At 44.6% G+C, this 15266-nt stretch overlaps 1 protein-coding gene across 1 annotated transcript in view; it reads right to left on the bottom strand.

Annotated features, from left to right (window-relative positions):
- CFAP46 (cilia and flagella associated protein 46) overlaps positions 1-15266 on the bottom strand; it is a 186195-nt gene that overhangs the window by 146461 nt on the left and 24468 nt on the right. Inside the window, exons 10-11 of the mRNA XM_059730335.1 lie at positions 11957-12055; positions 7800-7990 (exon numbers count right to left, since the gene is read on the bottom strand). Of these exons, the coding sequence (XP_059586318.1) occupies positions 7800-7990; positions 11957-12055 (290 nt within the window). The remainder of the gene's footprint in view (positions 1-7799; positions 7991-11956; positions 12056-15266) is intronic.

Raw genomic sequence — 15266 nt, 5'->3', positions numbered from 1 at the left:
TCCCCTAGTGCCCCCCCCCAGGATAATAAGGAATAACGATCACTTGTCTAATCTAAACCTACTCTCCAACAACATCTGTAAGAACTACTTCACAGTTAGGGCAGCTAGGATCTGGAACCAACTTCCAAGAGAAGTGGTGCTGGCACCTACCCTGGGGGTCTTTAAGAAGTGGCTTGATGCCTACCTGGCTGGGGTCATTTGAGCCCAGTTTTCTTCCTGCCCAGGCAGGGGGTCGGACTTGAAGATCTACAAGGTCCCTTCCGACCCTACTTCTATGATTCTGTGATTCTCTGACTACTATACACAACTCCAAATATGCTTCACAGCTATGCAGAAGAACTTCAGAGAAAATTAGAAATCATCTACTTCATCTACTCTACTCCAAAAGAGATCAACTCAGGAAGGAAATCACCACATACTACAACTTAAAAGACAGAAATCCAATCACCTTCCCTAACAATATACAATGGATACAAAGAGACTATGAAAAACTTTCTACAACATTCATCCTACATAACAAGAAGAAGTGTAACAAATTACTCCAGGAACAAGCTCCCCAGCCACAAAACAACCATCAGAGGAACAACACCAACACCTTACAACATTCTAACCTCAGACTTGATAAAACTGAAAGCAGCAACCAACCCGCAAATATTATCAATCTCTCCACACACACGCTTACCAAAACTGAAAAATCTGTCCTTTCTAAAGGCCTAAATTTCTGTCCAGAAAAATACCCTAATAAAATACTTCAATGTGGAGAACTAGAAGAATTCTTCCGACACCTGTACCTCAAGGAATATTTCCATGACCAAACTGAACCCACTCCCAACAACAACTCATCCTCTGACTACATTCAGGAAAAGATCAACACCAAAAAGCCCCAAAAAACATCAGATTGGACACCTCAGTGGACAAAACCCTAACCTTGACCGCTACATTGACTGCTTCAGGGAAATAATGAACAATGAAATAATCAGTAACACACGCCACCACCACAACCTCTCTCTAGCGGAGAAAAAGGCCATAGAATCTCTACGATCTAACCACCAAATAGTAATAAAATCAGCAGTTAAAGGAGGAGCCATAGTCATCCTAAACTGTGAAGACTACATAAAGGAAGCCAACAGACAGCTCTCTGACACCACCTACTACAAAGAACTACAAGAAGATCCTACTCCCCTTTTCACCGAAAAACTCAACAATACCATCAAATCATTTCCATCAAGACTGCAAAAAAAAACTACAGACCTTGATCCCCCCACTACCTAACCTGGGGACTTTTTACATGCTCCCTAAAATCCACAAACAAGGGAACCCTGGCAGACCTATCATATCCAAACATGGGACCCTAACCGAGGAAATATCAGGTTTCATTGAATCAATCCTAAAACCGCTCGTCACCCACAGAGCAAGTTTTGAACAAGACACTACAGACTTTCTACAGCAACTTAAAAACATAGACCACCTTCCCAGCAACACGCTCCTAGCCACCATGGACGTTACCAGCCTATATACCAACATCCCGCACCAAGATGGCATCCAAGCCTGCCTTACTTATCTACAGGAACAAGATTACAACTCAGAATACAGATACAAAGATATTACTGACCTTATACACTTCATCCTCACACACAACAATTTCACTTTTAATAATCAACACTTCCTCCAGATGATGGGAACAGCTATGGGCACTAAAATGGCACCACAATATGCCAACCTTTTTATGAGCCACCTGGAAGAAGATTTCCTTAAGAACTGCACCATCAAACCCTTGCTATACTTAAGATATATCAATGACATCTTTATCGTTTGGACTGAAAACCTGCAATCTCTGATTGAGTTCCATCAGAAATTCAACAATCACCATCCCTCCATTCAACTTTCTCTAGAATACTCCAGCACCAACATCTCCTTTTTAGACACGATGATCAGTATCCAGAATGATAAAATACAGACCACATTATACAAGAAACCCACAGACCAACATACATATCTGCACAAAACCAGCAATCACCCTGAACACACCAAAAAAGCTGTGATATACAGCCAAGCCCTCAGATACCATCAAATTTGCACTGAAGAGAACATCTGGGATTGCCACCTGACCAATCTTAAAAAGGCTTTCACCCAACAAGGACACTCCTCCAGAGAAGTAGATCGCACGTTTGAAAGAGCCACCTGGATACCACGTGAAGAACTGCTGCAGTACAGAAGAAACCCCCCCACAAATTGCACACCGCTGGTTATGACATATCACCCCTCCCTTGAACCTGTACGGAAAATCCTCAAACAATTGCAACCCATACTAGAAAGAGACCCTATTCTTAAAAATATCTTCCCAGAGCCACCCATCTTAGCCTTCAAACAAGCACTGAACCTTGTTAACCTCATCACCATCACCTCATCAAACTTCCTCAAGCCCAGAACACACCAAAAGGATCCAGACCATGCCATGACAAGAAATGCAAAACCTGCCAACACATCTCCACCACCCCCACAATCACTACACCCCACAACAGAGCCATCAGCATCCCTGGAACTTACAGCTGCACCTCCAGAAATGTAATATATCTCATCCAATGTACCAAATGCCCTGATGGAAAATACGTAGGAGAGACCAAACAACAACTGCACACCAGAATGAATGCACACCGGAAATCTATCAAAGACAGAAATACCCAATTACCTGTGGGGGCATATTTCTCACAAGAAAACCACTCTCTCTCCAATTTACAAAACACTTCCCAGAGACAAGCCTATGAACTCCACTTCATCAGCCTCCTGGACACTAAATATCATGGACTAAACATAGACATTGGATTTATGACACATTATAACCTGCCTGACATCTGACTCCCCAGGTATCTCTCCACTTTCATCCCCCTTCTCTCTCTTCCACCCCCCACCTGTCTCTCACCCATTGACTCCTCAATCTACATTTTCACTGACTACCTGTCTTGTATGCATACCAGCCCAGCCTCTGGCTTCTTTACTTTTCATTCCATCCAGGAAGAGCACACACCAACTGCTGAAACTTCCTTAGCCTGACGAAGGGTTTTTGAACCCGAAAGCTTGCTTAATAATTATTTTCCAACTATTTGGGTTGGTCTAATAAAAGATATCAGATTCACCCAAGGAACCTTGTCTGCCTATGTCCTTAGACCAACACAGCTACAACCTACACACCTATACTGAGTCCATGAGTTTCTGTACCTAGGAGGTTGATGAACTGCAGTTCATAGGCTCGCCTGTGAAACATGGTTTGTGAATTCAAACAAGCACTGAACCTCGTTAACCTCATCACCAGAAGCCAACTTCCTACAGCTCAAAACACACCGAATGGATCCAGGCCATGCCATGACAAGACATGCAAAACCTGGCAACAATATCTCCACTATGGAGATATCTTAACAACACATATCTCCATCAGGGCACCAAATGCCCTGATAGAAAATACGTAGGAAATACTGCACGCCAGAATGAGCTCACACTGAAAATCTATCAAAGACAAGGACACCCAACTACCTGTCTCCAATCTCTCAGGCCTGATCCTCAAAGGGAATTTACAAACCACTGTTCACAGACAAGCCTATGAACTGCACTTCATCAGCCTCCTAGGTACAGAAACTCATGGACTCAAAATAGACATTGGAATTCTGACACACTACAACCTGCCAGACATTTGACTCCCCAGGTACCACTGCACTTTTACGTGCACTCCTATGTTCCCCTTCCCCCCCATCCCAGCCTGTCCCTCACCCCCTGACACCTCCATTTCATTTTCACTTAATGGCTTTCTTGCCTGCATTGCGTGCCAGCCTCTGGCTTCTTTACTATTCCTTTCATCCAGAAACAGCATCAGGTTAGACTGACTCAAAGGAAAGGACCTTGTCTGCCAGTGCCATGTCCTCAAACCAACACACCTAGCACCTGACCAGAAGGATGCAGGGCCCTGGGCACATCTAAGCCCCAGGGATGGGGCTGGTAGGGAGAGTTCTCTGGCAGCTGCTGGAGAAGAAGCTCCTGCAGGAGGGGAAAGAAAGGCTCTGTGACAGTTTGGCTGCCTGAGATGCTGCTGGTACTATTGTGCTACTGCTCACTAAGTTATTATTTTACCTGTTGTCATTTAAAGTAGTGGACTGGGCTGAGGCTGTAAGAGAGGAAGAGAGGTCTCATTGGGGCATACTACCATGTCATGTAGAGGCCCCAGTGCCAATCAGGGTGTGCCTTAACATACAGTGTCACCCATGTGACAAATGTTACTTGTCAGCAGCTTGAGGTGCAGTTTCCCAGAAACCCTTGCACCTATATCCTTGAAACCTGGCAGGCTTCATGGCCTCAGCAGGGGCTACCATGTCAGCAGTTTTCACCCTGCTGTGCCTTAACACACACACGTGACACGATTTTGCTTGTCAGCAGCTTGAGGTGTAATTTCCCAGAAACCCCTGCATCTATCTAATTGAAACTTGGCAGGCTTCATGAAAAGATTTGTTCATTAAGAACTGGAACTCAGCACCCTACAGTTTCCACTGAAGCACCTAAACAATGTGGTCAGATTTTCAAAAGTACTCTGTCCCTACTAGCTCCCATTAGACCATGAGCTGTTAGACATTTGGCACTGTTTACAATCATAATGCCCAGCTCTGTGTCCATGACATATAGGTGTCTGACTGGAAGTGGAACTCTTTTGAAAGTCCAGCCTGAAAAGTAGAGAGTTAGACTGTTCCCAGTGGTGGCAGGAGACAGAACAAGGAGCAATGGACTCAAGTTGCAGCAAGGGAAGTTTAGGTTAGAAATCAGAAATAATTTTGTTCACTAGTAGGGTAGTAAAGCACTGGAACAGATTCCCAAATACGTGATGGAAGCTCCTTCCTTGGAGGTTTTCAAGACCCAGCTTGACTAAGCTTTGGCTGGGATGATCTAGTTGGGGCTGGTCCTGCTCTGAGCAGGGGGCTGGATTAGATGACCTCCTGAGGTCCCTTCCAACCCTAACTTTCTATGATTCTATGACTCACCACTTTCAACAATCTAATGCTAAGTTCCTGTTGATTACAGCTGAGTAGGTCCAGTGAAGCAACAGGGTTACACAGGTGCCATGAAAATAAAATCTCATGTCATCATGGTTTCACTGAAAGCCTAAATACTGCAATTTATCAGTCCTGGGCTCTTTGTTCTCTACTCATGATCTGGCCAGGAGTCTATCCTTAGGAGTTATACAGCTATATATGAGATTCTTATGTCATTACCTAGATTAGTTTTTAGCTTCGATTTACCTATCGGCTCAATATTTGTTTGCTTCTGTGAACACTGCCCTCCTTCTCTCCCCTTTCTCTGTCTTTTACATTCAAATCACTTTGTCTTCGATAGCTTGCTCTTTACATATCTTTTCATAGCATCTGATGAAGTGAGATCTTGCTAACCAAAGCTTATGCATCTTTAATTCTGTTAGTCTATTAAGTCTGTTAGTCTAAGATACATCTCTACCCTGCCTTCTGTATTTGCATATGGTAGAAGACTTCCAGACTGGAAATTGAAAGTAGGTAAATGATAAGAAAGGCTATGAGAGAGGGAAGATACCAGAGGACTAGCACACATTAACTGTTTGCTTCATACTGCTAACCTGAAAACACTTTGAAAGTGCAGACAGAAGTGACAATTTTTACCTGATGTGGCCCCTGAAAGCACTCTACAGCCATGACCAAACAGGTGTGCATGACTGCAGAGCACTTTAAAAGGGCCCGATCCCATGAAAATCTGAACTGTCATTGAACGAGGATTCAGCTGCAGCCGCTCTAAAATGGAGCATCCTCAGTAACTTGTGCCTGAGCACAGGGCTGGGTTGACTGCATCTCAGCTCTGCTGCAACGCTGTCTTCAGAATGGGAGGTGGAGAGGGAGCGGAGGGAGTTCAGTCTGGGTTTTTTTCAGCTGGTCCTGTAGGGTGGGGCAAGTGGATTTGAGCCCCACACCTTCCAACTCAGGGGGAAGGCTCCAATCCACTTGCCCCAGCCTCCAGCATTGTTCTGGGAATTCCCAGAACAATCTCCCTCCACTGTCTTTCTCCTGTCCCATCCCGAAAACAGCCCCAGGCCTGGGAGAGGGGGAGGGGTATTGCTTTGAAGACAGCAGCTGCAGATCTATACAACGGCTGGATTCTTCAACCCCCAGGACCTAACAGCAAACCTCTACTGGGTCCTGGGGATCGTTGTAACCCATAACACTTCCTGTGAAGTGCCATAAGTTACAACAGGGAGCTGCTCTTCTGTCTGTGCCTTGAGGCTAAGTTCACTGAGAAACAGTGAAGCCTGACTGACATCACTGACCACGGCTACAACAGTGAGTACTACAACCAGCATATAACTAGAGAGCTTTGATGAGGAGAACAAATTAAAGTAGACCTCCAATGACAAAAAACACAGGTGTCCAAGCTGACTCTGGAGGACTGTCCACTGATCCCCACTGATATTCTTCCTATGTCTCTAATGTGTAATAATTACATGAGAATCACAAAAGTGGTTTTTACACCAAGTGTATATATGTTTCTTCAGAAGTTATTATAATAAAATATTAATGCAACTTTAATTGAAAATACAGTCTTAGTTTTTACATTTTTAATATTCTTGTCAGTAGCAACCTATTTTCCTGTTCAGATGATAAACGATACCCATTATTTGAACAGCTGTAATATAGAAAGGTATAATCTTTGTTCTCATTAGCTAACAGGTTGATTGTAATCCCAGACTTAAAAAATGTACTTAAGTACATAATTAACTTCTGGCACCTCAGTACCTCTACTTGAGTCAAGTGAAGTTAGTGGGACGACCTGAATGTCCCAAAATTAAGTACATCATTAAGCACCTTCCTGAAGCAAGGCCTAGCATGGGAAGAGCTAATTTCTAACTTTCATCTTATATTTTATCTTTATAAATCTCCTCCTGCAGCAACAAGCATTCTCTAGTTGTATCTTATGAATAGTTTTGGGACTTACACAATATTATGTCTGTTCCCAGGCAATTATATTCCTGGACCTATACCATGCCAGAGTGCAGCCTACTGAACATACACAGTAAGGAAAAGGAGGGCAAGCATAAGTATTTGGAATGCAAACTGCATAAGCGTCAAAATCGCAATTATATGGCATTCTAAGTATCATGTAAGTGCATGATGGGGAAATAAGATTTAGCCCCAAACCTCTCAGGATAATATCACAATTACTGGAAAAAAGTAGATGGCACTCCTAATTTAAAAAAATCTGGTTCCGGTATGGTCTTGGAGGACCCTATGTGACAGGATTGTACCGTTTAAGATGTCACACAGTCAAACCGCAGCCTCTTGCAATAATAAAATACTAAATATTTTTCCTAAAAAGAGAGGTATTCATGCCAGAAACCAAGCTATATACCAACACTGTTAATGACCTTGTCTTTATAATTTTCTCATGTAAGTTTGATTGCATGTAGCACTCTTTACTTCCTATCCTAAATGACAGTAACACTGAATGTCATGAAATACTTGTGAAATTTCACAACGCAGAGGCTTCATTCTAGTAGTGAATAAGGAGATATATATTCATTCATGTCCTTGAAAAAACATTCCCAACACATTATAAGATATGTGATATGTATATAAAGGAAGGATATTATACACATATAATAATATTGTGATGTAATGTCCAACTTAGAGATTATTTTTCACTTGTGTTGTATCTATAATTAACATTCAGTCTTTACATTTGCTCTCAAATTAGGACTCTTTCTCAAAGTAACAAATAAAAGTTTACATAACAAAGTAACTCACCTGTCAATCTTTTCTAGGATATCAGCCACAGAAATCAATGGTTTTTTTACATGTTGAAGCAAGTTGTGTTGTAACAGTGGTAGGCAAAGATTCCACTGAGTTGCACAAACAGCCTGAACAACATTGGGGTCTCCCACTCGAACTGCATGTTGCAAAGCTAGTTCAAGTCTTCTTATCACTTTCAGCTGAGTCTGTACAAATGAAAATAAATTCATAGTGATTTACAAATAGCACAAAAGATGTGCTACGTGCTCCTATAACACTCTATTTTAGGGGGTCTTTCCAATAGAGGAAAAAAACAAAACACAACACTGAAACTGCTGACTTATCAAACTTCCATGACGTTTATTTCATGATGCATCATGCAAACAAATGGTTTTAAAAAATGTTGTGAAAGTTAAACAACATTAGTTTAGGTACTTTGTTCTGCTATACAGCCATTCCCAGGCAGAAGCCTGTCTGCCTACCCCCCTTGCCTATGATACCAGAAATTCACTGTTATGTATAACCTCTATGCCCTGTCTTTAGTTCCTTCAACAGATATTAAGGCAGGGGTGGGCAAAATACAGTCCACAAGCTGGATCCAGCCAGCCAAGTGATTGGATCTGACCCACAGGGAACACTGGCCAATTAATTTGATCTGGCCCATAGCTGCCCATATTGCACTCTAAGTTAGTCCCACTTGGGCCATGCTCCAGCCTGCACCCACCTGCCTAGCCCTGGCCAGTGTGCACAGCTTACCGACAGGGCTGCTTATGGTGTGGCTGCAGTCACCTGGGTGCTGCTCAGTTCCCCAAGCCTCCAGTGGCTGCTGCTCCTCCTGTTCCTGCTGCGCAGCTCTGGGCCAGGAGGAAGGTTCAGCCAGGCATCTCCTGCCCCAGGGCACAGGATCCAGCTCCAACTCCTGGCTGCCTTCTACCCACTCCACAAGCCTGTGCCAGATGGGCAGAGTGGAAGGCAGCCAAGAGCTGAAGCCGGAGCCCTGTGCGCTGGGGCAAGAGCCACCCAGCTGAAGCTTCCTCCCAGCCTGAAACAGCACAGCAGGAGCAGGAGGAGCCGCCACTGCAGGTGAAGGGAACCAAGTAGCACTGGGGCAGGTGCAGCTGCACTGGGAGCTGCTCCGCTGGTAAGCTGTGCACACTGGCTGGGCCTGGGCTGGTAGGTACAGGCAGAAACACAGTGTGGGCTGCTCAGGCGGGACTTGGCCTATGTGGAGCACTGCAGGAGCAGCTGTGGACCAGAGCACCTGGGCAAACTCCGCTGCACACACCCCCTGTCCTGTCCCCTCCTCCCTCCCCTCACTCTTGGTCAGCTCCCAGGACCTAGTGCCCAGGCAGCCTCATCTACATGCCCCTCTTCACTTGCGCATATGCCCCCCACAGGGCAGGGGCTGCCTCATGACCTTGCCCCATTATTCTGGCTTCATCGGCCCATCTAGCTCCCAAACACCGCTCCCAGCCCACCTGTGGCCCCATCCCACATATGGAATTTAGTAAGTTGTTGTGGCAGCTGGGGTGAGGCAGGGGTGCTGACCCAGTTTACAACAGCTCATTCAAACTCCCTATGGAGCCCCTGGGCCCAAATAACTGCCCATTCCTCTATTAAGGTCTGAGCCTGGTGTAAGAGGAAAAAAAGAAACATTATAGGTGAGGTTTCCATAAGCATTTAGTATTGGCCTAACTCTACTTCAATTGAAATAACAGAAAAACTTCTATTGACTTCAAAGGGAGAAGAGTTAGGCCAATACAAATTGCTCTTTACATAAGCAGAACTCTAGCACAGGAATTCACTAACTTCAAAGATCTTAGAAAGATGTTTATGTGTTAGAAATAAAGCAATTTTTGCATGCAGTCTTTTGGGGTAAAGATAACTAAGGGCACTTGATGCCCAAAAGCTGGTCCAACGTCTCTCCCAAATATACAGCTGGTACAATGAAAGATAAGACAAAAAATGCTTGCTCCTTCCTAGGCCATCACAGCTATAATACTACTGCTACCCTACATTATTATATTTATTCAAATGAGAATAATACTTATTTATATGTGGAAGAAAAAGAAAAAAAATACAATAAGTGCCTGCTATTTTAGTGATTGAGGATGAGAACACTCGTATCCAAAAGTAACTTTACTCATAACATTAAGCTCAATGTTAATGCGATTATTTTTGAGTACTCTGGGTGCTGTTACAGGTTACCCTCAAATCATTTTAAATCTGTGGAATGTTATGCTGTCATAAAGTTGGAACAGTTTTAGAGCAGTCACAGGTTAAGGCTTAGTGTTGTCTCAGACCTGCACAACCGTGATTACCACTAGTCACCAGACAGGAAATTGGTAGAGGTTTAGAGGGTGGAAAGAAATAGAGGGGCTAGAAGCTGTGCATCCTGGGATGATGGAGGATTGCAAATTGATTGCTTTATCTCTAGGAAGTGGACTAACAATATCTTATCTTGACTTTGGCAGAACAGCTGAAAGATAACCCTCACCCTAAGTGGTATAAATTTAAGGTGTTAAGAAAGTACTTAGCATGGGTTAGCACCCTTTGAACAGGTGAATACTTCCACTGTAAGTGCCTTTGGGATGGTTCAAAGGTAACCTGTAACACTAGGAACATGGGAGGCTGAGGAGGGAAGCTATCCCTTCCCTCTGACAAGCTCTGCTGCCTATGGGACAGCTGCCTGGATGTAGGAGAAAGGCTTAGTTAGCTCTCTGAGAGGAGGGTTGCATACCTGACCCACAGCCCAGGAACCCAGCTCCAGTCTCCTACAATCCTTGGAGTTGGAAGCGTGGTGACATGTGGGCGGGGGTCATATCGCTGAGGAAGGTGCTTGGGGCCAGTACCATCTCCTTGGCAACAGAATTAGGGAAAGTGGAAGGTTTGTCAGGGAAGAAGGGCTAGGAGCCATCAAATCCTGGATGACTGCAAACTTGTTGCTTTATATCTCCATATAGCAGATTAACAACACTCTAGTTTAGTGGTTCACCAGCTTTTTCTGACTAGCACCCATTTGCAAAGGTCCATGGCCTGTCACAACACACACTCCCATGACCCTGCTGGTGCACAACCCACAGTCCCCTGCTCCCCCCCCCGGGGACATACTGGGGCCCCTGACTCCCAACCTGCAGCCTGCTGCCCCCCCAGCCCTGCTGCCCCTGTCCCACTTGCGCCAGAGTGCGATGGCTGCCATGGCTCCGGCTCATGCAGGTGGCAGTGGACTGAGTCTGGCCCAGCATGGGCTGGAGGGAGGAGCAGGTGGGCTCCTGTGCTGTGCCAGGCAGCCTGGTCATGGTTCCTCCAAACCCCTGAGCAGTGTCTCATGGCTGCCCTACCCTCACAAGCATTAGCACTGGCCTGCTGCCACCAGCCCAGCCATGCAGCTCTCTTCTCCGCCCTTTCCCCCAGGTGGAAGGCGCCTTCCCACCGCCCCTCTGCCCTAATGCAGTCTCGATGCTTGGCCATGTTCCTCCAGTGCTGATCACCCCAAACACCCCCTTGCAGGCTGGAATGCTGCCAGCTTGCACGGGGAGATCCGTGATTACCCACATTTTTTTGTGATTTGTACACAACCCTTTCAAATATTATCATGACCCACTTTTGGGTCATAACCCATGAATTGAGAAATGCTGCTCTAGCTGGAGCTAGGCAGAATGACTCAAAGATAACCCTTGCCTGAAGTGGTATAACTTTAAAATGCCTAGAGGGTATTTAGCACAGTTTGACACCCTTTAACGTGTGGATGCTCCTGTTTTAAGTGCATTTAGAACGGTTATAAATAACCTGTAGCACCACCCTTTATGTATAAGCCTTCCTTGAATGGCACGCTTTCTACATATGCCAGTACTTTCTCTAGGTGCAAAACATGAGTATGACAGCTTGTTATTTGTTCCCTCCTCCTTCCACCTGGGTTCATTTTTGCAGGACACAGTATGGCCCAGAACTACAAACTGCAAACTTCTAGAACCAGAGAATTCTGTTTATTGTACTTGATGACTTTTTCTGCACATTTATTAGAAAAATCATAAAACAATGAAAATGATTTCTGATTTTTCACAAAGTTGCATATGATTGAGCTACAGACCACTAATATGCAGAGTCTGGATACTTAACAGCAAATTTTGGTTAAATGATATATTAAAAATAATGATGATTAAAGAACATACCTCAACAGCACCTTTTGTATAGCTTGAGATTTTCCTGCCAAGTTTTTGGACTTCATATTCACACTCCAGGCATTCTATTTCAATTAGTTTTCCTGGATCCTATGGAATACAAATGTATAAAACAAATATTTGTAAGAATGACAAGAATCATGATGTAGACCTTAGTCTTGTAAGCAGATATCTTAGTACTGATTTCCATTGAAATCAGTGAAGCACAGTATTCAATTTAGTTGAAATGTCTATTCTGTGTAAATCAGAGCCGAGTTTTTTCAAAGCTGTCATGAGGCTTTAAACATACACATATCCATTACATTCAGCAGAAGGTATCACTACGTTAAGAGTGGGATGACAAGGGTGACAATCCCAACATGGATCAAAGGGGGAAGAGTGTTCAAAAGCCCCCATGGATCATCAAAAGCATCCAGGAATGTCTCAAAGCTAAAAAGGAGGTGTACACCCAATGGAAGGGAGGGGTCATCACCAAGGAGGAGTATACCTCCATTGCTCAAGATTGCAGGGGGCGTGTTAGAAAGGCTAAGGCAGAGATGGAACTGGGACTAGTAACCTGGATCAAGGACAACAAGAAGTCCTTTTTTAAATACAAAGGGGGTAAAAAGCAGGTGCCCCCTGCTTGCTTGCTGCAGCTGCCCAGAGCCTGGGCTGCCTCCAAACAGCTGCGCTGGGCTCCGTCTGGAAGCCTGCTATCAACTATGTGCCAGGAGCAGGGGAGAGACCGGGCTGCGCTGCCTCAGGCCCCTCCCTCACCGCCTGCTCCAATGCGCGGGTGCAGAGCTGATGCCAGAGCTCGGAGCCTGGCACAGCTCTTTGGAGCCTCCTGGCTGCAGCCAGCTCTGGCTCTGGGGAGCTGCTGCCAGCTGACAGCCTGGGATGCTCCCAGCAGGCATTTGGGATGCTGCAAGCCCTGCTAGGAGCAGCCTGGGCTCCAGCAGCTACCCAGAGCCAGGGTAGCTGCTGACAGCCACAGAGCCCGGGCTTGGGGGACAGGGGCTTTAGGTGGGGAGCATGGGGCAGTAGGGTTAGGGGGCACAGGGCAGCAGGGCTGGGGGGAAGGGGCACAAGCAGGGCATCCTGCCATGTACCCCTTGCCCTCATTTTGTTTTCCTGCCATGCTGGCACTCTGGCACCTTCCGAGGTAGGCATTGTGGTGTTTTTCAGTCCTCGGGCCAAAAAACATTGCCTACCCCTGGGATAGGGTAAAGATCCAGGACGATCGTGACAGGCTGGTTCTATGGGCTGATCGGAATCAGATGAGGTTCAACAGGTAAAAGTTCCAGGCACTTCATCTGGGTAGGAAGTACCTTCACCACAACTATAGGACAGGCAGTATCCCACTGGCTGGAACAGCATCTGAATGGGACCTGGGGGTCACAATCAACCAGAAGATGAGTACAAGACAACAGTGCAAGGAAGTCACCAGCAGGGCAAACAGAACTCTGGCATGCATCAGCTGAGGAGGTGCTTCTCCCTCTATGCAGTGCTGGTGTGGCTGCAAATGGAGAACTCTACCCAGTTTTGGGCACCGCACTTCAAGAAGGATGAGGATTAACTCAAGAGGGTACAGAGAAGGTCCACCTGCATGATTAAGGGCCTGGAGGATAGGCCCTATGAGGAGAGACTCCGGGAGCTGGTCTTGTTCAATCTGAGTAAGAGGAGGCTGCGAAGTGACTTGATAGCTACCTACAAGTATGTCGGGGGGAACACCTAGATATCGGGGAGCAACTCTTCAGGAAGGCACCGCTTGGGAGGATGAGGACAAATGGGCAAACGCTAACAGAGGGAACATTTAGGCTGGACATCAAGGAAGAACTTCTCTGTAAGGGTAACTAGAACCTGAAACACACTCCCAGCAGAGGTGGTGCGGTCGCCATCCTTGGAGGTGTTCAAGAGGAAGCTAGATAAACACCTCATTGAGCTAGTTTTAGCTCATTAACCTTCTACCTATGGAAGGGGACCAGACTTGATGATCTTACAGGTCCCTTCCAGCCCACTGACTCTATGGTTCTATGAACAAAATATTTTTTCTCCCTGTCCCCAACCTCGTTCTCTGAATAGCTATTTTTTCCCCCAAAATGTTCAGCTGGAAGAACAAACCTGGGATAAAAAATGTTCAGACTAAATGTTTAATGTCTGGAAAAAATTATAAGGAACTGGAAACAGGGTCTTAAGATGAAGAGTGCCTGGCAACCTTTGTTACAGCTAAGTCTACCAGTATCACTTAATGCGTACACGATTATTTTTTATTATATAAAATTACTTGCATATTTAATCACAGACATATATATTCTAATAAGAGGGACTTATTTAAGGGTGCGTGAAATCTCTCTTGCCTAACAGAAATAGGTGCTCTTTTACAGATTTTTATACCTCTCTCAATGCAGGGACTGGCAACAAGACTGTTAAGCAGAAAGAATAAAGATCAGTAGTTATTTTGGCCAGTCTGAGGGTGAGAGTGGCAGAGACGCACTCACAGAGGCCAGCACATATAATACAAGAATTCAGGACAGGAACACACTGCACTTCTCTCTGCAAACACTTAGGAATGCAGCTTCTTTGTTGCACTGGAGAACCCTCATGACCAGGGATCCTGGTTTTCTCCGATTTAAAAAAATCCCCAATTTTTGGTTAAAAAAAGTAACCCCCAATCCAATTTCTTCCATCAGTTAAATTAAACACCACTTATATATAGATATAGTGATGTTTCATTTTAATCATGAAAAATTGTGGATTTGGAGTTACTTTAACTGAAAATTGGGGATTTTTTTAAATCAGAGAAAACCAGGCTCCCTGCTCATGACTTCCCACTACCTGGAACACAGGATAACTTGGGGTGCTTGCTTGGTAAGCCTTTCTTGAATTGACCCATTCAGAAGCCTCTAACTCTGGTACCAATAATGCCCCAGTTCCCACTCAGCAGAACTACAATACAAATGCTATACACTTAGGTTGATTTTATTAATACAGGGTAACATGAATACTATACAGAATGTTACTGTTTTTACAGCTTTTATATTAATAACTAATGACAATCTCTCTAGCTTTGGATGGTTAAATCCTTTTTAAAAACAGAAAAAGGATTTCCTTCCCACCTGAATAATTTAGAAGGAATATCCAATTAAAATGTTTCATAGGAGACATTTTAAAGATGTAGACAAAAATTATGATTTTGTTTACAGAATGTATTTTCCTATAGTTACACTATTTCTCAAATTGTCATCCCGTCTCTGGTTTAGGCAAAAAAAAATTTGCAACTGCCACGCATATTAATAATGGTTATACATATCAACACTTC

The sequence above is a fragment of the Alligator mississippiensis genome, chromosome 6 (genome assembly GCF_030867095.1).
Source record: "Alligator mississippiensis isolate rAllMis1 chromosome 6, rAllMis1, whole genome shotgun sequence".
Taxonomy (NCBI): Eukaryota; Metazoa; Chordata; order Crocodylia; family Alligatoridae; genus Alligator; species Alligator mississippiensis.
Note: the sequence above shows the minus strand (reverse complement) of the source record. Positions and strands in the feature narration are given on the sequence as shown.